Source organism: Capricornis sumatraensis, chromosome 1 (assembly GCF_032405125.1).
Source record: "Capricornis sumatraensis isolate serow.1 chromosome 1, serow.2, whole genome shotgun sequence".
Taxonomy (NCBI): Eukaryota; Metazoa; Chordata; class Mammalia; order Artiodactyla; family Bovidae; genus Capricornis; species Capricornis sumatraensis.
Genome location: NC_091069.1, coordinates 178,798,565 through 178,823,415, shown reverse-complemented (window position 1 = coordinate 178,823,415; position 24,851 = coordinate 178,798,565). Strand labels below are relative to the sequence as shown.

At 48.0% G+C, this 24,851-nt stretch overlaps 1 protein-coding gene across 1 annotated transcript in view; it reads right to left on the bottom strand.

Annotated features, from left to right (window-relative positions):
• Nucleotides 1-24,851, bottom strand: part of XXYLT1 (xyloside xylosyltransferase 1) — a 180,704-nt gene that overhangs the window by 57,990 nt on the left and 97,863 nt on the right. Inside the window, exon 3 of the mRNA XM_068972406.1 lies at nucleotides 21,719-21,851. Within this exon, the coding sequence (XP_068828507.1) occupies nucleotides 21,719-21,851 (133 nt within the window). The remainder of the gene's footprint in view (nucleotides 1-21,718; nucleotides 21,852-24,851) is intronic.

The following is a 24,851-nucleotide window of genomic DNA, read 5'->3' as shown; positions in this document are numbered from 1 at the left end:
GGCTGCACAGGCTCATCACATGGCCCCTGGGCCAGCCCGCAGCAAGCGGATGAGCACAGATGCAAACATTAGAGGTTTTCAAAACTGGCTGCCTTCAACTTCCCTTCCCTCTTATGCAGCCCCTGGGCTCCTCCCTCTGCCTCAGCCCTAAACCCAGCCCTGCCCCTTCCCACCTCTCCCCTCACTCTGGCTGCTCCTGCTGCTGAAAACTTTCTACGGTCAGCCTCAGGACCTCTTCCCCACCTTCCAAGTCCTCAACCTCACCACCCCCAAGGGCAGCTGGCCTACATCTGACCCCTTTCCCGGTGCTGCCTTGACAGAGCCCCAGACACCAGGGATCCACTTCATTCTTCTTTCAACTTTAAGGAGCAGGTATTAATCAAACAGAGCTTTCCAGATGGTTCAGTGGTAAAGAATCCACCTGCCAATGCAAGAGACATGGGTTCAATGCCTACCGCCGCCGCTAAATCACTTCAGTCATGTCCAACTCTGTGCAACCCCATAGACAGCAGCCCACCAGGCTCCCCCATTCCTGGGATCCTCCAGGCAAGAATACTGGAGTGGGTTGCCATTTCCTTCTCCAATGCATGAAAGTGAAAAGTGAAAGTGAAGTTGCTCAGTCATGTCCGACTCCTAGCAACCCCACGGACTGCACCCTACCAGGCTCCTCTGTCCGTGGGATTCGCCAGGCAAGAGTATTGGAGTGGGTTGCCATTGCCTTCTCCTCAATGCCTGCAAGGTCCCCTGGAGAAGGGAATGGCAACCCACTCCAGCATTCTTGCCTGGACAGTCCCATGGACATAAGAGCCTGGTGGGCTACATTTAACGGGATCACAAAGAGTCGGACGTAAACTGAACGACTGAACAACAGCAATTAATCGAACCGCAGCCAAAAGGTGACCATACACTCCAGGGTCAGGGTGTCAGACCAAGCCCAGGGCTCAACCCTGGGGCCCCAGGTAAGGGGGCGACCTCCCCCATAGTTCAGCAAGGGTGCAGCTGTAAAACCCGGATGCCGGGCAGCTGATTCTTGGGGGCACACAGCCAGTGCCTGTCTAAACAGACCCAACAGCACCAGACATGACGCTTCCTTGTCATCCTCCCAGAAACACTGATCCCCTTGCAGGTGGCCAACATAATGAATCATCATCAGGGGAGCATTCCTTCTATACAGGATGGACAGTCAAAAGGCCACCACCACCACGCCCCCACCCAGGGCCCATCCGTGCCAGCCCACACACGCAGGGAACAAGGGCAGTGATTGGGGCAGTGCCAACCCCATTTACAGGCTGTAACACCCTGGGCATGACCTTTGCCTTTCCTGGCCTCTATTCCCTCACCTGTAAAATAGAGACAGAAACAGTACTGACCTCAGGGAGCTGGGAAAATTAAACACCTAAGCATTTTGCGTGGTGCCTGGCACATGACACGCATTAAGTGTGAATTATTGCTATTACATAGTATGTTTCTGTTCACCATGAATTTAAACTGCAACAGAGGAAAGTGAAGTTTGGGAGGTATGAACGACATTGGTGTTCACTGGAGAGATGATGTATAGCCTTCCTGATGTACCAAATCAGTGCTGAAGAGCCAGAAAGTGACGCCACACTTCCGTTCTTCCCTGACTCGGAGGTTTGCAGCTGACACCACCACTCAGGAGATCCCGATGAAGCTGGAGGCTTCAAGTCTAATAATAAAATAATCTTTCAGAGATACAGCACTTTAAGGTTTCTGCAGATTTTCTAAAAACTCTGTGAGACACACAACATGACTCTCATTTTGCCACTGGAGAAAGTGAAGGAAGACAATGCAGTGTGCTTGATTCCACACACAATCCTCTATCGAACCTGTATGTTCTGACAAACTGGATCTGCTCATTTAACAAAAGCAGAAGTAGCTACCGAATCCTCCAGTTAACTGAGTTCTAGAAAAATAGAATCATACAGCATCTTTCCAGAAAGACCTTTTTTGGGGTGGAGGTGATGGGCAGGTGTTCACACCAGCATGGTCTCTGGAGCCTGGTGGAACAAGGACGATGAAGACAAGGAATAAGGCAGATTAAGGAGCCTGAAATGGGGAGAGAGAGGCAGCTGAAGCTTGAAATGTACCTCCAGCCAAATGCAAAGGTGGCTGCCAGGTAGTGATGAGGAGTGGAACATGAACATTTCCTGCAAGACCCAGAGTCACAGCAGCTATGTCTGCAGGTGGACAGCTTTGCCAGCTCTGTGGAGGGAGAGGAAGGGTGGGACCTTTCTCACAAAGTAGGAAGAAGAAAAAATGGTGCGTCCAATAGGCACCCGACAGTTTTATAAGGACTGCAGGCAAACACGCCACCAGAGACCATCTGGAGAAATTGTCCCATAAGAGATGGCATCCACCCAGCTCAGAAAGAATGTGTTGGTCCAGAGAAAACCAGATTGTTCAGCCTCTCAAATGATAACGATCCATATTTTAATCACCTCTGCTGGAAGAACCACTACTAGGAGATGATCTGGTGTTTAAAGCCTCTCGGATGCATTTTCCTGGTGAACTATCACCACATGTTGACTGCATATTTGATATGACTGCTTTACTTACTTACAAATACTCACAGAGCTCTTATACCAGGCGCTGTACTAGGCACTGGGCAAACATGAACTTGTTCAGTGCTCACAGCCCTGCCCCAACCCACAAGGCAGGCACTGTTTTGCTGATGATGCTTCCAGGCACAGTGAGGTCAAGCGGCCAGTTCAAGGTCACAGAGACAGCAAGTGGCGGAGCCAGGATTCAGACCCAGTCCAGCTTGTGCCCTTAACTTCTCCACACTGCTGCCTTGTTAGCATCCCCTCAGGCCAGTTTTGAGAGGAAGGAAGTACCCCGGCTTCCCCAACCCAAGAGGCTGGGTCCTTCCGCTCTGCAAATGCTGGGATCCCCTGCTCCCAGGACCTCCTAGAAGGCCAGACACCCAGCCCTGAGAGTCAGGACAACAGCCCTGCACCAGAACCTGGTGTGTGTGTGTGAAGCTCAAGCTTTTCAAAACCTCTAGAGGCCGGATGTATACCAGAGACGTCTAGGGGCTCAGTTTATTTTTATCCCAGTACAAAATTTAAGCTAATGTTTAGGTGATGACAGAGGCAGTATGGTCTCAAAGCTGCTCAAGAGAAATCCCCCACAGCTGTGACTAATGCCCCATGGCCATGGGATCCAGCTGTCAGGAAGCTCCAGGGAGCAGAGGCCCTCGAGTAGTATTTGCATGTAACCGACACACATCCTCCCTTACACTTTAAATCATCTCTAGATTACTTACGATACCAAACACAATGTAAATACTATGTAAATAGCCATAAAGTTTCAAAACGCAAACCTTGAACTTGCTGCATATGGGCAACACAAAAGATGATTCAGAGGAAATGAGAGCTTTTCTGAATATCTGAAGGACTTCTGTGGGGATGAATACACACACACACACACAACACAAATACAAACACATCTTCATGTGGCCCACCCCAGAGTACAGAAGTGAGGACAAGAGGTGGAAACTACAGGGAAGCAGATTTTTCTTTAAATTTAATATATAGCAAAACATTCCTATGAACTTAGCCAACAATAAAATAATGGGCTGCTTTGGAAGTGGCAAGTTCCCCATCATGGGAGGTAATCAAGCTGAAACCTAATAAGTCAGGCATGCTCCACAGGGAATTTAAAAGATGCCTTCAAATGTTTCTTCTATGCCTGAGATTCTCTGATTATTTTAACAGAGTCTATAATTGTCTGTTCGAATCAGGAAAGTCACTTCAATTCATCCTTCTCAGTTTACAAAGGAGGAACCCAGGACAAATAGAGAGGAAGTGACTTGACTCGAGCCACCCAAGGCTTTCTCCATCCCTTCATCCAACAATCACTCAGTGGGATGAGGCAGGAGTGTTAAGCAAGACAGAGAGTGCAAGAGCAGCAAGAAGATAGGAGGGAAGGAGGGAAAGCGCAGGTGGTTTCACTTTCCAAGAACCAGGGACATGCTGAGCACCTCCACACCTAGGCTGGCTCAGCACACAGACTCCAAGGCTCAGGGCTCATGGGAAAGGCACTATGGCAGAAACAAGATGCTCTTGCAGTAAAGAGCGGGATGGGATTTCTTTAAGTTAATGGGTAGATACTGAAACTCATCAAAGACACCCACAGTTAATCTTTCTTATCATTTTAGATGGGTCGTGGATAAGAAATGGATGGATGGGGTCAGGAGAGGAAAGAAAGAAGAAAGGAAAATGCTCTAAAGCTTCCCAAACAGTAAGAGAAATTTAATCCAAGTCAAGCTGCAGATTATCATGAAAATGAAGCTCAGGCCTTCTAATTATTAAAAACACTCCCTCTCTGGTATAAATGCTATGAGCAGCCTGACTGGACACACTAAAACCTACACCACTGAGATTCCCCCAAAATGAAAAATCCCAAGAAACAGACTGAGAACAGCCATCCACAAGACTCCATAATTACACACTCATCACAGCACCCATCACCAGGGATCTCACTGTGCTGTGAGGAAAAATGATAAAAACCATTTTTGCTGGAGGGATCTGTACAGGTCAGAGTAGAAATCCAGGCTTTGCCAGATACAACTGTGGATAGAGGTGGGAGGGCAGTTTGCACGGGGTTCAAACACTAAGGAACTCTAAAATATTCTAACGGAAAGACAGTGATTTAACATACAAGTCAGTACAGTCTTTCCTGGGTATCTGTGAGGAGTTGGTGCCATGACCTCCTAGAAATACAAAATCTGTGGATGCTCAAGTTCTTCATAGAAACTGAAGTAGTATTTGCATATAACCGACATATATCCTCCTATATACTTTAAATCATCTCTAGATTACTAACATACCAAACACGATGTAAATACTATGTAAATAGTTGTAAATACAATGCAAATAGTTGCCAGTATGCGGCAAATTCAAGTTTTGCTTTTGAGAATTTCTGGGGTTTTTTTGATCTGTGGTTGGCTGAATCATAGTTGTGGAACCTGGGGCTACATGTAGTTGGAGGGACAGGGCAATTGTATATGCTGTAAATCCCAAGAAGGCTGGAGGTGCTGAGCATGAGGCTGCAAAACCTCTCCAGATCCTCCGCCTCACATTTCACTAAACAGAGGGCAAGAGCCAAGAACCATCAACCTGGACCTCAAGCACAGAGCAGAGGGACCTGAGTTCTACTCCTGACCAAGTGACTGAGTGACCCTAGGCACATCTAGTATGTGTTAGGCTCTCAATTATGTCCACCTCTTTGCAACCCCCTGGACTGTAGCCTGCCAGATTCCTGTCTATGGGATTTTCCCAGCAAGAATACTGGAGTGGGCTGTCATTTCCTTCTTCAGAGGATCTTCCCAACACAGGAATGGAACCCTGGTCTCCGACATTGCAGGCAGATTTCTTTACACAGTCCATCCCCAAATCAGTCTCTGCAAAATTGGCATAAACTAACTCCTTTCCTACTTTGCTGAATTAGTATAAGGAGCAGATATGAAGCCAATCTGGAAACAGCTGAACCCTGCTCAAGACTAAAGGACTGCAGTGCCATTCCAACCACGTTGGCAGGCACCAAGAAGCTGCAGCGGGAAGCTCATAGCAGAACCTGAGTTGCTGGTAAGGTTGATGGCACATTTGTCTAAGGGGTGAGACGAGAAAGGACCAAGTGGAAACCCGAGGCAGTAAAGAGCGTATTCTCTGCCTCTGGAACAAAAGTGGTGTGAGATGGTCAGACCATCACGTGAGTCTGGATGTAGAAGACAGGTTCTCAAACTGAGACATGACCCCAGGGAACAAGTATGTAGAAGGACGTGGACAGACTTCAAGTTGGTCAAGTCCCATAAGCTCAGGCTTTGCTTCATGGTTATGCCAGACCACAGTGCCCACGAACCACAGAGACCACGCCTGCATCTGCCATCTCGCCTCCTTTAGGGGCACCAGGGTCAACTGGCATGCAGGGATAAGCACACAACAAGGAGAAGCTTGAAATGCTTTGATACTGGTACCTCAAAAACCCTTGGCATTGTATGCTGTGAGCTATTTTCAGTCTGAAATTTTCAAAACACAGATGGCCGCTCACAGTCAGCTCCAACCTGACCAGTTTCTGCCCCTTTGCCATTGGGCTTTCCACACTGATCTTCTGGCTCATGGACAAGAAAAGTAAAGTCATGGTTTTCATTCTGGCCAAGGGCATGCAACTGGCCTGGAACCTCAAAGGCTGTGAAGAGAAAAGGGCCAGTGGAAGCTTCGTGTCAGGCAGGATGCAGTCTCTTCCTGCACGGCCTGCTGCCTTTCCAAGCCCAGACAAAGTCCTTCTGGCTTCAAAAGGCGGCCCCACCTCCCACACTCAGCAGCCCCTCTGAGCTCTGGGGACACTGTTGACTACTGACTAGCACCAAGAAAAGGTGCGGATTGTGTAGGACGGGGTGGGGGAAGAGGGGAAAGCAAGTCGTTCAAGGAGGGCCTCTGCGCCTGGAGTTGTGTGATGTGTATATGACATCACTTCATTCTAAACTGTTCACTGAGCACCCACAGCACGAGGCCAGTGATGCTTTTATCTGCATTGTCACAGGTGAATCACGTAGGTCAAATATGCCATGGTGCAGGGAGCAGAAATCACTTTATAAGGAGTAAGTTGGGCATATCCTCATTTCACAGATGAGGAAACCGAGGCTTTAAAAGGTTTTAATATATTATGCAAAGTTATATAAGTAGTGAGCGGTAGACCCAGCAGTCTACCCAGCTCTGTCTAACTTCGAGGTCAGATAATTTCCCAACATTCTAATCTATGTTCACAATCCAATGAGAGTATGTATATTCCCAGAAAATCAAGTGATTTGGTTTTATCCCTATGGCTAAAGTTCAGTCCCCTTGACTTCCTCTTGATCATTCATGTCATTATTTGAAAATAATAACCAAGTCTTAAAACTCCAGGTTGTTCTCAGAGAACCAGAGTTGGATAATGGCTCGAGATCTGGTTTCAGTTCAAGGCTTCCCAACTGTACTTGTGAGACGGGGAGAGAGGATGCTAATGTTTTTGTTAATGTTTTATCAGCCAAGTGCCCTGTCCTCAGAGTTCACAGCCTTGTCAGGGGACACACACACAGGAAGCATCTGGCCGCCGAGTTATGAGCTGTTGCTCATAACTCAGGGCAGCTAGTGCTGAGGAGTGGGAGTTATAGCTGGGACCAAGGAGGCCCTCAGAGGCTCTCTGGAAATTGGGGCCTCAAAGGATAAGCAGGGCAAACAGAAGAGCAGTTTGGAGGGAGAGCGTGCTAGGCGGAGGGAACAGCATCCCCAAAGGTCACACATGAGGTGAGCACCTGTCTGGGAGATAGTGGGGGGTCAGGGTTCCTGTGCAAAAGGTACAGGGAACAGGTGGAGGGGGCAGGGGGAGAAGGGAAGGGGCAGACCAAGAAGGTCCCCAGGTGGCCGGTTAAGGAGTTTGGACTTTAGAATTAGCACAGCACCTAGCATACAGTAGGAGAGTTTGCGAGAGTGAAGTCATCGGTTACTTAGGGACGGTGGAGGACAGGGATGCGATAGGCTGTCCTTGGCTGCAGAACATGCAGCTGTTGGTGAGTCAAAAGACTGTGTCCAGGGTGAAATGAAACTGAAAGTCAAGTGGACAGTCTGGCTAAGGAGCTTCTAATAGGCAGAAAGTGGTGTGAAGCGAGGCAGAGGGGACCAGGGCCTTCGGAGCAGCAGGAAGGAAGCAAGCAAGGAAGGGCGCAGCCTCTGAGTTCTGGGAATGCAACCACAGAGCATTTTCCAGGGTGCTCAGCCCCTCAGAGGCGGTGGGGGCCAGCCATCCACACTGCACTCTCTTGCGGGTGGGGCCTGTGGCTTGCCCACTGAGCCTGGTGTGGGGCAGGCCCTCAACCGATACCTGTGGAGTCCTTCAGAGCTAAACTATTATCACCAGGTTAGCGTGGATAAGCTCAGATATCCAGGGATAAGAGGGCAAGAGCCACCTCCTAAAAATACACCAAGACAGAAATGCCCAGCTTGTTTTAACTGCCTAAGGTCTTCATCCTGGGTGACTCCAGGGCCAGGCCTGTGAAATCCACAGAGTCTGAGTTTCCACCCATCCCCAGCTCCCAGAGTTTGCCTTAACCTACAGCCCAGCCTGTTTCTCCCAGACCAGGACCCTCTCAGCTTCTGCTGATTCTGCTCCAGACAGAATACCAGCCCACCCAGGAGACAGAAGGTGGCATTTCCTGAGCCCTCCACCCTCATCTCAGGAAACAAGCCCCGTGACCCCCATCTTGAGGCCCTCTGGAGTGCAGAGAAGCACAGGGGCAGCCTTTTCCAGTCTCAGGCTGAAAGGGAGCAGCCCTGGTGGAATTCTGATGTGCAACGGGCATGCACTAAAAACAGTTCTTGGGAATTTTCAAGACTAACCAAAAATCAACGGTGAAAACAAAGCATCTACGCTTTTCAGAGGCAGCCACCTCACCTTCATATTTTTCTTTTGACTCCTTCCACATGGAATTATGGCCAAATCCCAGTGGACAGAGGAGCCTGGTGGGCCTCAGTCCATGGGACTGCAAAGGTCAGACACGACCTAATGACTAAACCACCACCACCACCTCCACATCCAGTGATCAGTTCTCAACTCGGGGACTACATAGTTTGAGCCCACCCAACAGAGACGCCCAATCCCCCAATTCAATGAAACCCAACCACAGGTCCCACACTGACACAGAAAGCCAGGAGCAGCAGGGGGCGGGGGGCGGGGGGGCCTGGTAAGATACATTCAGAGGGAAGAGCTGCCTTCACCCTGTACCTTGGAAGTCGAGTCAAAAGCTGAATTCTAGACCCCAGAACTGCCCAACATCCCCTTCCTGGTCCTAACAGATGATAAATCCCTGTGCAATGCCAAGCTCAGCAGTATTTCTGACCCTGAACACCTCAGGCTCTCACAGCTTCCTTCCCCTGCCTCATCCCTGACCCAGCCTTTGTCCTTCCATCCTTCCCTGCCCTGCTGCCTTGAGCTGAGGGTGATTACACACCCTTGGGTGGCCCAGGACAGGTCTGTTCATCCTTGTGGTCCTGGCATGATTATTAACAGCATCCCCTCTTCACTCTCTAAGTGTTCCAGTTTAAACAATCATTTAATGGTAAAGTTAAATGGTCACCCCACCCACACTGCACTTCCTCCAGGACTATTTCTCACGATGTTTATCTTTAATTACAACAGGCAGCCAGATCTAGAAAGTGGAGACTAATCCAGGCTCCATCCAGCTTCCTCTCCTTCTTCCCTCTAAATCTGACCACCCCCCATCTTGTTGTGGAAGAACTTATTTAAGCTAGCAACAACACCAGCAGGCATTCTACAGACAGCCGCAAGATTCAGATGTACCCAAGCTTGGCTCTAAGGTTTCTATTCAGTTCAGTTCAGTCGCTCAGTCGTGTCCGACTCTTTGCGACCCCATGAATCGCAGCATGCCAGGCCTCCCTGTCCATCACCAACTCCCAGAGTCCACCCAAACCCATGTCCATCGAGTCAGTGATGCCATCCAGCCACCTCATCCTCTGTCATCCCCTTCTCCTCCTGCCTTCAATCTTTCCCAGCATCAGGGTCTTCTCCAATGAGTCAGCACTTCACATCAGGTGGCCAAAGTACTGGAGTTTCAGCTTCAACATCAGTCCTCCCAGTGAACACCCAGGACTGATCTCCTTTACGATGGACTGGTTGGATCTCCTTGCAGTCGAAGGGACTCTCAAGAATCTTCTCCAACATCACAGTTCAAAAGCATCAATTCTTCGGTGCTCAGCTTTCTTTATAGTCCAACTCTCACATTCATACATGACTACTGGAAAAACCATAGCCTTGACTAGACAGAACTTTGTTGACAAAGCAATGTCTCTGCTTTTTAATATGCTGTCTAGGTTGGTCATAACTTTCCTTCCAAGGAGTAAGCGTCTTTTAATTTCATGGCTGCAATCACCATCTGTTTCTGTTAGTCAACTGAAAAAGGAGGACATCTAAATAGTTGTACAGAAGGGGAAACCAATCTATTGTCCAGGAAAAATAGGACTATTTGACTTCAGATGGGCCATCAGGGAGGTCACTCTGCATGTGTTGACAGCATCCCAACATCCTCACTCCTATGCCTGTGCAGACAGCAAGGCCTGGGACTGGGGTGTCCATGGGCCAGCACTTCCCTGGCTTGTTCATGAGGTAGCACTGAACAGGCAGGATGGTGGATGGAAGCAGTGAACGTACAGCTGCCACATGACTCCATGCCTCTCCCCCTTCCCTCTTGCCTTGGGCTTCTCTCCTCCTTTCCTCCCCATCTAGACCTTTCATTTCTTAAAAGCACCTTCAAACACTGAGAGGAGTTCAAAGATTTTTCTCATACACATTAAATTTGTTGCCCACTCTGATAAATGGAAGTCTGGGGCTCTTTTTGTTTTCTTCCCAAATTACATTTCTGGATAAGAATTATGCTTGGCCCTGGCATTTTATGATTATGTAAGTGTGAAGTTAGTTGGGAAATCATTTGATGGAATACTGAATTACCAACAAAAATAAACTATTTCAGGTAAAGACAGAAAACATTTGAGAAAAAGTCTGAGCACCCCAAAACTGTCTGCATCCAAGGATCAGCCGATAACCAAAACCTTGGGAAGGTCCAGGCTGACCAAGAGAGGCATTCAGTTTTTGCCTCAATGAACTTTCAGACCCAAAGTCTCAAACTGGGAGTTCTTGAGCTGAATCTGGTGTACCATTTGGAGTTTTTTGGCCAGCAGACTTAATTACCACTATTTTAAAATCAGGAACTCTTATATTAACAACATAGATTTATGGCTTTTCTTGGGGGAAAAAAAAAATTCAAATACCTGGCAACACTGGGCTCATATTCATGCAAAATAAACAAGATCATCAAAAACACCAGTTAAGAACCAGGGCGCAGATGGGTGTTCCATCAACTGTTCTCCATCCTTTTGTGCCACAATCCATTTTTAAACCCTCAAAAGCTTGTATTACTTCCTGGAGGCATTTACCTGAAATTACACTGCTACAGGCTAGATCCTGAGTTCCTGAATCACAAATGATTCTTGTGCCTGTTACAAGATGTTACATTAACTAGATGATCCTCCTTGCTTTTGAGAGCCTAACCAGACGTTCTCTCGTTTTAAAATAAAAACCACTCAGTATCTGATCCCAAATGTGACATGGCACGTGGACTGGAGACTGGGGCTCCTCTGCTCTGTCCCTGTAGGTGGCTGCTGGGCACCTACACCCGCAGCTGATCCAGGTATTCCATTTACCCACATCTCTCTCCCAGGTGGTGGCTGCCTGTTTCAGCCTCCTCTGCACCAACAAGTCCTCAAAGGTTCTCTATACTCCTTTCATAGAAGATGTATTGCTTGATCATCTGTATCAGGAGTCCCCAACCTCTGGGACCTAACGCCTGATGAGCTGAGGTGGGGCTGATGTAATAACAGAAGTACAGTGCACAATAAATGTGATGCATTTGAATCATGCCCAAACCACCCCCTCTACCCCCAGGCCATGGGACAATTGTCTTTCACGAAACTGGTCCCTGGTGCCAAAAAGGTTGGGGACCACTGATCTGTATGATGCCTTTAACCTCTGAAAGCAGCTGAGAGGATGTGAGGTGTGAGTAGAGAGATGGCCCGAAGGACCAAGACCACACTGTGCTCTTCCCAAACTCTGCTGACATCTTGGCAGGAAGGAAGAGGTGGAAGAAATGCACCACCTCTACTTCATCTCCAGTCATTCCTTCTAAAAACAAAATATGATTCCCCTTTACACTTTTACCATGCTTAGACACTATCTTCCATGTTGAGAGCTGAATACCAATGAACGATAGTCACATTATTAGGAACATGAAAATCTCATTCACTGCTGAGCCAAGTTAGAGCACTAGAATTATATTCCTTTCTTTACAGTTCCAAGTTCATGATTCTTGGATCCAATGAGATAAGATGGTCCTAGCAGTTAGGGAAGGGTTTCCTTTGCTTACACTCTGTGCAGACCCTGGGCTTCATTTATTAAGGGAGGCAGTGTTTCCTTACAGGGCCAAGGGGGAGCAAGGGGAACCAGAGAAGCAGCCTAATGGACTGGCACTCACTCCACACTGTCTGATAGTAATGAAGCCCCACGAGCAGCTCCCTGACCTCACATTTCTGAAGCCCATCTGGACAGCAAGCCTCATAATGAGTGTTCACTATAGAGGCATGGACAGGTAGATTTTTATATGGGAAGCAATTCTGGCTCCTTGCATCTTCTTTTACAAACAGTGATAGAAAAAATCTTGAAGACAGGAATGCTGGGGATGGCTAGGTCCCTAGATCAAAGTGCTCCTATGGGCAGCTCCTGGATGTGGGGGGGTCAATTCTGCCCCCTCCAAACAAAAGATCATAGGAATGCTCTATGATTAACAGTTAATGGCCCGTAGTCACCCAATGCAAGGGTAGGAGCTAAGAGGTTCATTCTAAACTCCTGTCCAGGTGAAATACCTGATATTTCTGCAGCATCAATTCTGCAGTCAACCTCAAGGCAGAGGGCCCTCAGGGCTGACTATCCATTTCAACCACCTGCAGAAATGCAGTCATGTGGCTGAAATGTGTGCCCAAGGTGGCTGTGGAGCCATACTGAAATTCCCCTCACGTGGAGCCAGTCATGCCTAACTCAGCCCTTTTCACACACTGTTTGTCACAGAAAGTCCCTCTTGTACATGTGTCACCATGAATCAGCTATGCTATTTTGCCTTTTTTCCCCAGGAAGATGCTTACAGATAAGTCTTTTTTGCTGCCTGGATTACAAAGGAGGATTTCTCAAGAAGATGTTTATCTGGCAAAAGAAACAAGTAGTAATGCAAAGAAGGACAGTCCTCCCAGCCTGTCATCCTTTGCTGGGCCTTTACCTAGCAGGGCCCCCAGAGGAGCCATCCAGGGTGGTGGTCCTGCCAATGAGGCTGCCAGCTTCTGGAGCACAGGGTCGAGTTTCTCCCTCCTGCTCAGCCAGGCCCACGGCCATAGCCTGCCAGGGAGTTTTCCATCTGCGAACAAGGCCAGGTCCATCTAAACATGCTTCCTGGAGGCTATACCTGCACAGCAAACCCCAGTGCCCTCCCAAGAGACCTTTCAGAAGAAAGACAGAAACATCACACACACACACACACACACGCCTTAGAATTCTGACAGCAGACTGTTACACTGAGGCTGACATGGGCGCAGAGTAAAGTTCCCAGTCCCTACAGTAAAGCTTCTCTGAGGCTCATCCAAGGGAAACCTCTAAACAGCAGCAGTAACTTGGAGTTTGCATTTTGGGTGTTTGAGTCTTTACTGAATTCCAACCGCCCATCTCCCTCACATTATGATCTCCTTGAAAGCAGGAACCATGTGACCGACCTCATAATTCCTCAAAGCTCCTAATCTTGTGGTTCACACAGGATGAACCCAATAAAAACTGAGAATAACAATGCCACGGAGTGTCTCTAAAAAGAAAATAAAAGCGATTTCTATAAAAACACCAGCGATGGGCCTATGGACTTGTACTTAAGAACTGGTTAACACATTTTTCAGAAAGTCCCCTCTTATTAAACAATGTCATGTATTCAGTTAAAATCTACTGTGTGCCTGGCACCTGGACTGCACAGCCCAAAGTGAGCATGCAACCTGGCCCCGCCCATCTGCCCTCTCATTTCCTCACTCATTCTTCCCATGACGTGTGTCAGGCACCATGCCACGGATCTTACTGATTCAGTAGTGCCAGAGGACTCACACTGCCCAAGGTGACGCAAGAGCTGATGTGAGCCGTGTTTTCAGAGAAGGTAAGTCCCTCACATGGTCCCCACCAGGACGTCATCTCAGCCTGGGTGCTCAGCCTTCAGGAGCCTCCCTGACTCCATGACCTTCAGATGACATTGGATATTCACAACTTCCCCGGGAGGCACAACCATCAGAGAAGAAATAATTACATTTACAGTAACACAGTTCCACTCGGGTTTTCTGTATGCAGCTTTTTCCTTTTAAAATACATTTTCCCAATGTTGCCATTAAAAATAATAATCTTATATTTTTATCTCTACCACAGAGCAGATATTTTTCTCTCCTTTTATTAGTGACTCCTGAAGGGGCTACATCACTGCTGCTGGATTACACAGGCTCCGCAAAAGCAGTCAGCCTTGTCTTCTAACTCCCAAAGATGAAGGAATACAGGGTTTCTTCATCAGCCACTATTTTAAAAGCTCACAGGTTTTTCTCTCTTTACTCAGATTTAACTCTAATAGAAACTGACAGGTTCCATCTTGGTTAATTTTTTTAAAAAAACACAAGAACAAGAGCCAAGAAATTCATCCTCAGGTGTCAGCAGAAAGATGAAAATCTAGTCTCTTTCATCTGCAAGTCCTAGCTTACTCATCCTGAAATGATGGTGGTGGCAGAGTTACCTTATAACACAGTATTTCATGCCTGGTGAACAATGGACCTGAATTTATATGGGCTGTAAAACCTTCCAGACAAGACTGCCACATTAACGTCCTGACATAAGACAATCTGGAGAGGGATGGAAAATGTCACTTGGCTAGAAGTTAGAGCGGCGCCTGTCTGTTTTCCTCCCTCATATAAACTGATTTCAGGACAAGGAACTTGAAGACAAAATGACACCATGAGTTCACACAACCTCTCAGCTCCAAATCCAGAAACAAGCACATGGAATTTTTTTTTTAATGATAAAGTTAAAATGATATTTACCAATGAAATGGTTTGCTGACTGGGTTTTCTTGAAAATAATGGGGGTGCCTGGGAAAGGGCGGTAAGAGAGGATAGATAGGGATAAAGATGAAGTAAGGTTGGCTCAGGATTGATAATTACTAAAACTCCATGAATTTTATAATACTAAAGCACCTGGAGTACTACATGATTCCGTCTACCTTTGTCTATGTTAGAAGCTTTCCAAGATAAAACATAAAAAAAAATACATATTGGGAGACTAGCAATGTTTAATACAGAAATACTGAGTTAGGGATAAGGATGGCCAAGACACACTGTTTAGTGAATAAAGAAAGATGCACAAGGGTATATAAAGTATGAGTCTACTTACACACGCACCACTGATAAATCTGTAGAAAATTTCTGGAAAAATAATCATCTTTGTATACTGCTTGAATTTTTAATGAAAATGTATTACTCGTATTTTTTTAAATTCAAGGAATGCAGCAGAGGGAGGAAAACAGTAGGGGTGAAAAATGAGACAAACATCTCCATGGACAAGAAACCACTGGAGCCAAGGGCTGACGTCCAGAAGCAGGTAGTAGCCAGAAGTTCACTCTCAGTGGGGCACTGAAATGCCCGCCAGGCCCCCAGGCAGGCTCTCGGTGTGAAACACGGGACAGGCGCCTGCCCCAGCGGTCTGTCCTCCTCGTGTCCCCCGCCCTTCCTTCTCTGCTGTGATCTTCTGCACACAAGCCTTCCGCCTCTTTGAGCTCCTGGTTTCTGACAGAGGCACCTTAACATTTCACTCCATTATTGTGGACTCACTGTTTTCTCCTGGTAATACTGTCAGTTTCTGTTTTGCAAATACTTTATTTTGCTTCTCCTGGAGAAGGCAATGGCAACCCACTCCAGTATTCTTGCCTGGAAAATCCCATGGCCAGGGGAGCCTGGTAGGCTACAGTCCATGGGGTTGAAAAGAGTCGGACACAACTGAGCAACTTCACTTTCACTTTATATTGCTCAGGGTATACAGTCAAAGTATAAAACCAGCCTGCATAGATTCTAAATTCCTGATGGTGCTTTTCTCAGGGGATGGAGAAGAACACAGAACCCTAGCTGCATGGAGTCCAGGAAAGAAAGTCTCCAGCCTTTCTGTCTTCCATAAAGGGAGGCAGGCTTACATAGCAGAAATTTCTCAAACATAGGAAGGGGGTACAGATGCTGTTTTTGTTGTTGTTTAGTTGCTAAGTCATGTCTGACTCTTTGCAATCCCATGGACTATAGCCTGCCAGGCTGCTCTGTCCATGGGATTTCCCAGCAAAAATAATGGAGTAGGTTGCCATTTCCTTCTCCAGGGAATCTTCCCGACCCAAGGATCGAACCTGTGTCCCCTGCAATGGCAGGCAGATTCTTTACCACTGGCCACCCAGGAAGCCATGACAGATGCTGAGAAGCCAAAATACCAGCGCTAATTATGCTAAATTATCAGTTGCTCCAGCTTTACATACCATGAGGGAGCTGAGCCTCACAGGGTACGGTCACAGAACCAAGTGCCTGAGTGGGACTGGATAAAGTTGCTATCACAAATAAGACGTCCTAGTCTGTGCCAGATACACTGTCTAATTTAGCCTTCAATCAACTTCACCATATATAGTATTATACAGTATTGCTATAATCTCCAGGTCTCAGCTAAAGAAACTAAAACTCAGAGAGGTCAGGAAACTTGCCCAAGGTCATACAGCCATGAGTGGCCGAGGTGACGTCAGTCCACGTCCTCCCCTCCTACTTCTGTGCGAGTCCTCACTTCCTTCCCAACATCCCTTCTCCAGTGCTAGGAATGGGATAAAGAGGCCTGAAAATACGTTAGACATTTTTATTTCAAGCATCCGGACAGAGGTTAGGCTGGCACAAATGCTATCAATAAAAACCACAAGACCTAAAAACGTAGTAGAGTAGACATCATTAAAATATTAACCACAAAAGCAAATTCCTGCTTGGTGTCATTATCAGCAGTTGACAGGATTCGCCTGATGCTTCCACCTCATGGTGGGTTTGGGCTCAAACCAGCATACAGCCAGCCAATGGAGCCGAGAGAGAATGAACCAGAAGCCCGTGGCCCCCGTTAATAAAGCCACCATCCAACAGCTCCTCAGGCGGCCAGCCTCAAGACAGAGTGACCACAACCAGCGGCTGCTACCCCAGCTCCTCAACACACACACTCTCACTCACTCACGCCAGGCTCTGCAGGAGCCCTGTGGCTGAAGCTAAGCCACTGCGGGCTGCCTAGCTCCAGGGGCCTATTCAACTTCCCAGGCTGCAGTCTGGCCCTGGCTCCTGCAGAGGGGTGGGTGAACCTCAGGCCTGCTGTCTCCTGAAGACTCTGAAGGCTGCCCCTCAACCTCCCACCTTCCCACTGGTTTCCCGCTTTCATACCCTTTGTTCCCATTCACTCAAGGATGTTATAGAAAAGCCAGATCACTCTCCATTGCTAAAAAGCGGGGTCCTCCTTGGAAGAAAAGTTATGAGCAACCTAGATAGCATATTGAAAAGCAGAGACATTACTTTGCCAACTAAGGTCCGTCTAGTCAAGGCTATGGTTTTTCCTGTGGTCATGTATGGATGTGAGAGCTGGACTGTGAAGAAAGCTGAGCACCAAAGAATTGATGCTTTTGAACAGTGGTGTTGGAGAAGACTCTTGAGAGTCCCTTGGACTGCAAGGAGATCCAACCAGTCCATCCTGAAGGAGATCAGCCCTGGGGTTTCTTTGGAAGGAACGATGCTAAAGCTGAAACTCCAGTACTTTGGCCACCTCATGAGAAGAGTCGACTCATTAGAAAAGACTCTGATGCTGGGAGGGATTGGGGACAGGAGGAGAAGGGGACGACAGAGGATGAGATGGCTGGATGGCATCACTGACTTGATGAATGTGAGTCTGAGTGAACTCTGGGAGTTGGTGATGGACAGGGAGGCCTGGCGTGCTGCGATTCATGGGGTCGCAAAGAGTCAGATACGACTGAGCGACTGAACTGAACTGAACACTTGAGTAGGGGTAGAACGGCCAAATGTAGAAAAAAAGAAGGGAAGAAAGGAAAGAAAACCAGCAGGATACCCAGTTACACTTCAATTTCATATAAACAATACTTGTTTTGTTTAAGTATATCCCCTTACAGTATTTGGGTTATACTTACATAAAGCAGTTGTTTGTTGTTTATCTGAAATTTGTTTAACTGGGCATCCTGTATGTTAACTGGCAACCATATCTGTTGTGGGTGGGGTAGAGTAGGAGGTACACTGAACAACAAATCAGCTGGAAAGGAGAGCACAAATGGAGCTATGATGATTAAGCGTGGGCAGGAGGAAACGTTCTCTACCCAGAGTCTCTTTTACACCAGAAACTTTCAAGTGTTTTATTTCATTTGAGCGTTTCAGCAATTCTGTGTATTAGACATATCTATCCCCACTTACAGGTGAAAACACAGAAGTTCAGAGAATCAACTGACTTACGTAGTGTCACATGGGTAATTTGTGAAAGGCAGGACTATAATCCATGGTTTCTGAGTATAATCTGAGTCATTTCTTCTATGTATGGCTGCTCTGCCAGGTGATACACCCTTACGATTTTTATAAGTTATGCACAAAGCGGGTCTAACAGTTTTCTTTACTTTTCCAATTCACTCATAAGGAAGAAAATGCTCAGTGGCATCCTGGATTAACACATATTTGAAACACAGCTATTTATGACTAGAAAGCACTAGACCCTTCTCCACTTATTCCAACTAACCACACTGCCCAACTAACTAGAGTTTCCTAGCAAAGAAGAAGAGAAAGAATCAAGAAGGGAAGGACAATGTTCCACCCAAGATGACCACTGCTCCCCAGTTTTCAGATGAGGAAAGTCATGAGACATCTGACTCAACAAAATCTTACAGGGGCCAAAGAGGAAAAGGCTCCTTAATCAAAATGCTAGCATCCCATGAGACATCATTTTCTAGAAAACACAGCTGATGTGGTGCTATGTTTGGGGCGGAGTTGGGGGGGGCTGTTTTTTTTAAAAAGCTATTTGTCAAAAGTACAGTGGGAAATACTTTCTCTTCCAGCCCCTCAATCTTCTAACATTCATGGCACACAATCAAAGGGAAACAGCCATAAAAATGACTTAATATGTGCCTTTTTTGAAGTATAGTAACTCTCGGACAAGTGACTATAAAAATAACACAGCTGAGAAGGTCTAGATTTATTTCTGCTTAGCGAATTTCCAGATCCGAATGCGCTCTGTTCATCAGCTAAGTTTGCTTTTGTGCCATTTGGTTTCTAAATTTTCCTTTCTTTGCACAGATGCTAGCAGATTCTGTTTATGATAAAACCTTGCCCACCTCACAGTCCACAGGCCAGTTCCTGGGGGAGGACCAGGTGCCTACAGAGGAAGGCAGACGGCCACGGGGGATTCCCCACCAGCTATACCAGCCGCTTCTACGGAGATGGGCCTGAAGCTGTTCTCGGGGGCCTGGCTCTGCCGGCCCTGGTTCAGGCCTTGTTTACCCCCCTGCCTACATTCCCCCTCCCTACAAACACTCACACCAGGCACAGACTCCAGAGTGGCAGACAACTAACACTCGATCTTTGGGGCTACTGGAGCCTCTGGTTTTCTTACGGAAGATGGCAAAAAACCACGGTTCCCTGCCCCGGCCAGCACCAAATGCTCCCCGCCTCAGCATGAGACAGAAGGCAAGTATCAAATTACTCAGAGCCGGTGGGGACAGATCAGCACAGGGCAGTCACCGCAGACCTAATTATCAGAGGTCTTCAGAAACATTTCGGCTGGAAGGGGACGGAAGCGGGGAAGAGCAAGTAAAGGACTTTTCATTTCTGTTGCTTCTGACAGATTGGGCCCTACAAACAGGGCATCTTCTGGACTTTATCACCAGCCCGGCTACAGGAGTCTCCTCTGTCTCATGCCATGGTGCAGAATGCAGGATTCTGAAGATGAGGAAAACTCAATTTCATTTTGAATCTAAAATCTTTCAAAGGTTTCCTTTGAAAAGCCTAATTAAACTGATTTTCGGTTTCACTGTTTCTGAAATCTTCGATGTACAGAAAAGATAAAGTCTGGCCAATACCATTTAAGTTAAGCGTGATCAGGTTTTCATCTGTATTACATGAGAAAAATTCCAAACCAGGGCTTGAAGGCCTCACAGCTCTAATTGTACTTAATAGTCAGCCTGGTTTAACGATCCTTGGGTCATGGGCCCTGTGTAGCAGTGAGGAATTCACCAGCTGACAAGCAACCTCAGGCTGAGCAAAGATGACTCGGAAATGGTGAGGGTCAGAGGGCTGGGATCATAAATGCCAGGGCTGGAGGACGGTGGTCTCAGAGCGCACCTGCTCCCACCCTCAGATGGCAAGGCCAAGCGTGGTGACCAAGCTGGGACTAGCACATAGGCCATCAGACTCCTGGCTCAGTGTTCCTTCATCTCCTCCCCTGGTTAAAACAACACCCACAGACCTAACACACGCCCTGTGTGAAGGTGAAGGAAGGGGGCGGGATGGGGTGGGGCTATGCTGCTATGAGTGCAAGGGCAGGGGTTTGCCTAAAGTCTCCTCTTCCCCACGCACAGCAGAGTAAGGGGCTCTACTGCGTGACTCCAGGGCAACCTGTGAGAGGATTATGTAAGGGAAACACCCCACCTGGCCCATGAGTTATCGACTCACTCAGAGGCCTTGCAGGAATTTCCTGTTATGTGATCAGGGTCTTGCAAATAACTACAACCAAGCCGAGGCTGTCACTCTCCTCTAAGAGGACATGCGTGTTCTTGAGTCACTAGTTGCCCTGCGGCTCTCCAAAGACTGGGCCTGGCTCTGGGAATGCCCACTGGGAGTCAGCATGAGGGTATGCACTGAGAACCAAGGGTGGGTCAGCTCACAGGGCAGCAAAACCCCAGCTCCAGGCTCTGGGGGAGCTATGGCTCTGCCCAGAGGAGGAATAGTCAGCAATGTGGAAGTCTCTGTACCCAGGGTCATGGGCCTGGTTTATAATGAAAACCTGCAGGTGCTTCTGCCTTTCCTTCTCTTTTTAAACGTTTTTAAATTGTAAGACATATATTACACACAAAGGAATACACGCAAACACATGCACAGCCCCTCAAGTGGAGCGCAAAGCACTGCAGCCAACCAGGGGCAATGCCCACCCGGGTCCACGCCCCTCCCACTCCCCACCCACTCCGCAGGTAGCTGTCCTGTTGCCGTTTGGGACCATCATCCCTCGGTTCTCCTTATGGCATTTACCACTGCATATACATCCCTAAACAGCACAGGTTAGTCTTGCCTATCACTGCACGTGGGTACCGTCTGCTCATTTTTATTTCAAGTACTCAACTGGATGAATATATTATATTTATCCATTCTGCTGTCCATGAGCATTGAGCTGTTTTCGGTTTGGGCTACTACAAATGATGCCGCAGTGAATACTCTTGAACGTGTCTCCCGGTTCTCAGTGCTGGAGTTTCTCTATGCTGATCACCTGATAAGGAAAAAACTATATAGAGGAACAAGAACGCACTCTTGACTTGACTGGTCGATGCCAATCTGTGCACGAAAGCTGTGCAGCCTCTCCCTCCCTGAAAAACACTGACAAACCTTCTCCCCCTTACACAGAGGAGGGCTTGCTGGTGACTCAGAGGCCAAGAAAACTTAGTTCATCACCAGACAAGCAAGTTAAAGCTGCATCTCGACACCTCCAGTGTAAGACAGAGCCGGAGATTTAAAAATTCTGAGCTGAACCAGAAACCAAATGGCTGGGCTTTCCACAAGAAAAAATGTCACCAACTCTCCCAAATGAATGAGGTAAGTAAGCATCTATGGTCTTGGTGCAGACCCCGCTGCCCAAACTATTTAAACAATAAGTACAAAAGTGTCCCCAGGATGTTCAGTGCAGAAAGACGGAGACCCATCGATCCCCTCTGCGGAAGGTGGGGGGTGGGGGTGGTAAGAGGCAGGGAGGGTTCCTGGAGGGCAGGCCAGCTGCTCCCACCCACCTGTACACCGGCTGCATCTCCCGCGCTATGCCAATGATGGCGCCTGGCAGGAAGTTGTCGAACTCCTCAAACAATTCCCGGATGTTGGTCTTGTACTTGAGGTCTAGGTCCAGCTGAATTATCCGCAGGATCTCTGGAGGAAAGAACAATACAACAATGAGACAGGGACATACCTCCCGGGAGGCTCAGTCATTAACAGAGAATGAAGTGAAAGGTGCAGAAAGTGTACCGGATTATTCTTGCTATCGCCAAATAACGCAATGGCACCACCAGAAACAAAGGCCCTTCATCTCCCAGCAACCCCAGACTCACTAGAAGCCTTCACAGAAGAAGACAACTGCCTCATAGCTTCCCTCCTGGTCGCAGACACACACGGTAAAACTAGGTGACCAAATTCTCGAGCTTAGATGATTGTCTTGGTGCTTCTCTCTGCGGTACAGGTAGTAAATGACCCATAAGTCATTGTTGCCTCAGCTTCTTATTACTATTTTTGCAAACCAAGACATGTGTGGGGTTAGCATGCTGACCCAGACAGAACCAGCTAAAAGACCTCAGATCCTGTTATGTTTTTAATCCACTGTCTAAAAGACTAACTCAGCTATAATTAGACAGACACCTGGCTCATAAGAGCTGTTTGCTCCCGTTGCCCGCAGATGACTGAGGAGCGAGAAGGGAGGAGAGAGGTGCTGAGCTCATTCTCCATCCTTCATCCAATGGGCCTATCAGAGTGTCTGGGCCGGCAGCACCAGCAGGGGATCAGACACCAGGCTGACTGGGCCCTGCCCTCAGGGAAGGACACAAAATCAGAGAAGGGTACCTAGTGCTGATGTGACATGGAAGAGGGGCCTCTCAGGGTCAAGTGAGGATGGACAGTAAGTACCCTGTCCTAAGGGAAGCCCCGGCCTGGGAATCAGACCACGTGAGAGCAGATTCCAGTTTTGCGGCCGAGTAACTCTGTGATCCTGGGCGGATTATTTCACTTCTCTAAGCTTCGGTTGTTTCATTTGCTGAAGTGCATATGATGTGATGTGGCTGGTGAGGCTGCGATGCCGAGAAGACTACATAACAGGTAGGGAACATCACCCAGGCTGTAGGCGCCACAGGAAGCCAGGGTCTGGAGAGGCGGGAACTTGCTAGAGCTTGAGGCAGTCAAGGAAGACTTTTAGCAGACGAGGAGTGGTGAAGTAAGAACACCAGGTGCCCGCCTTGGCTCTCCACCAGCCCTTCACCAGCCCAGATGCAGAGCATGGGGCTGTCAGGACCCATGACCCATGGAGACTCCCTAAAGACAGGGACTCCATCTTTGGCATCTCAGCCTCCATCCACTCATAGCGCAGGGCTTGGCATTCAGTAAATGCTCAGGAACAGCTGTGGAATTCAACAGCCATTACCTAGTTTATGGAGAAATCACAGCTTATGATCCAAGAAAAGCTGATTCAGTAGTCCCTGTTCTATTTTCCTTTGTGATGCAGAAACAAAACCTTAGTTGACATCCCATGTGAGTTTTCTGAAGAGAGTAGGTGAGCATCCAGCTGCCCAGGCCAGAGGGCAATGGGCTGCTTCTCGGGCCTCTGTGGGAAGTGGGTGGAGGAGAATGGGCCCCAGGCCAGTGTGGACCCTGCGACCAGCTTTCCTTTCCTCACTGCCCACACATGCATAAATGTGAGCAAAACTGTTGCCTCCTGCACTAAACACAGCAATCACAATAACCACCACCTAGAAGTTGGGAAGGGTCCTGGAGGGCAGGAAGCCCTTGTGGGAAGGGTGATGACCCTGGAGCCTGGAGGGCTGGAAGCCCTTATGGTGACGTGGCTGCCTCCTGAGAAGCTGCTCTAAACCAGGACGGACAAGAGAGGCCACAGGGCAGAGTCTCGGGGCACCTGCTGCTCCCAGAGGTGGCCCTGGACAACAGAGGGGAGGAAGCCGATGGTGACCTTCAGGAAGGACACTGTCTCCCAGGAGAGAATGTCTAGGCATGAGTAGCAACCATGCCATGTCATGATGGGTGCCCCCGCCGCACACACCCGCTCCAGCCACTTCTCACCTGTCTACTGGTGCATCCCCTGCACCCCGAGTTCCCTCACCCAAGGTATCAGGCAGCTCTTTCACAAGATAGAGCAGAGCCCTCATGAGACAGGGGCAGGGGGGCACCATCACCCAAGCAGAGAAAGCACAGTATCACGGGAGGGGGAGGGGGGAGGCCTCAAGGATCTGGTGCTAGTTTCGTGGCGTCCTCAGGGCTGTGAAAGAAGAGGAACCCTCATTCATGGCCCTAGGAGACTTCCAATAATATGAGCGATGGCCATAAAAGAACAACACTTTCTCCAAGTGGTTTCTGAGTGTCCAGTATTATTACACAGGCAATAGTTTCAGTTCTCAAAACCACCCACCATAAGTGGAGTTATTCCCACATTTAGATGAAGGACCAGAGGCCTCTTGTTATAGTTCAGTCACTAAGTGGTATCTGACTCTTTGCGACCCTGCGGACTGCAGCATGCCAGGCTCCTCTGTCCTTCACTATCTGCCAGAGTTTGCTCAAATTCATGTCCATTGAGTCCAACCATCTCGTGCTAGCCCACCATCTCGTCCTCTGCAGCTCCCTTCTTCTCCACCCTCAATCTTGTCCACCATCAGGGTCTTTTCCAATGAGTAGACTCTTCACATCAGGTGGCTCAAGTATTAGAGCTTCAGCTTCAGCACCAGTTCTTCCAATGAATATTCAGAGTTAATTTCCTTTAGGACTGAATGGTTTGATCTCCTTGCTGTCCAAGGGACTCTTCAAGCGTCTTCTCTAGCACCACAATTTGAAAGCATCAATTCTTTAGCACTCAGCCTTCTTTATGGTCCAACTCTCACATCCATACGTGACTACTGGAAAAACCATAGCTTTGACTATACAGAATGTTGTCAGCAAAGTGATGTCTTCGCTTTTAAAGGTTAAAAACATAGCCCAAGTCCTTCAACCAACAAGTGTCAGAGCTGGGATCTGAACCTAGGTTGGCTTGACCTGAAAGCCCAGCATGCTCTCCCGAGTAGCCCCTGATTCTGCTCTGAGGAGAGAGGAGCTCCAGGGAGGCAGATTTTGGCTCCAGTGCTACCTGCACAGGGGCTGGAAGCACACAGACGTGCCAAA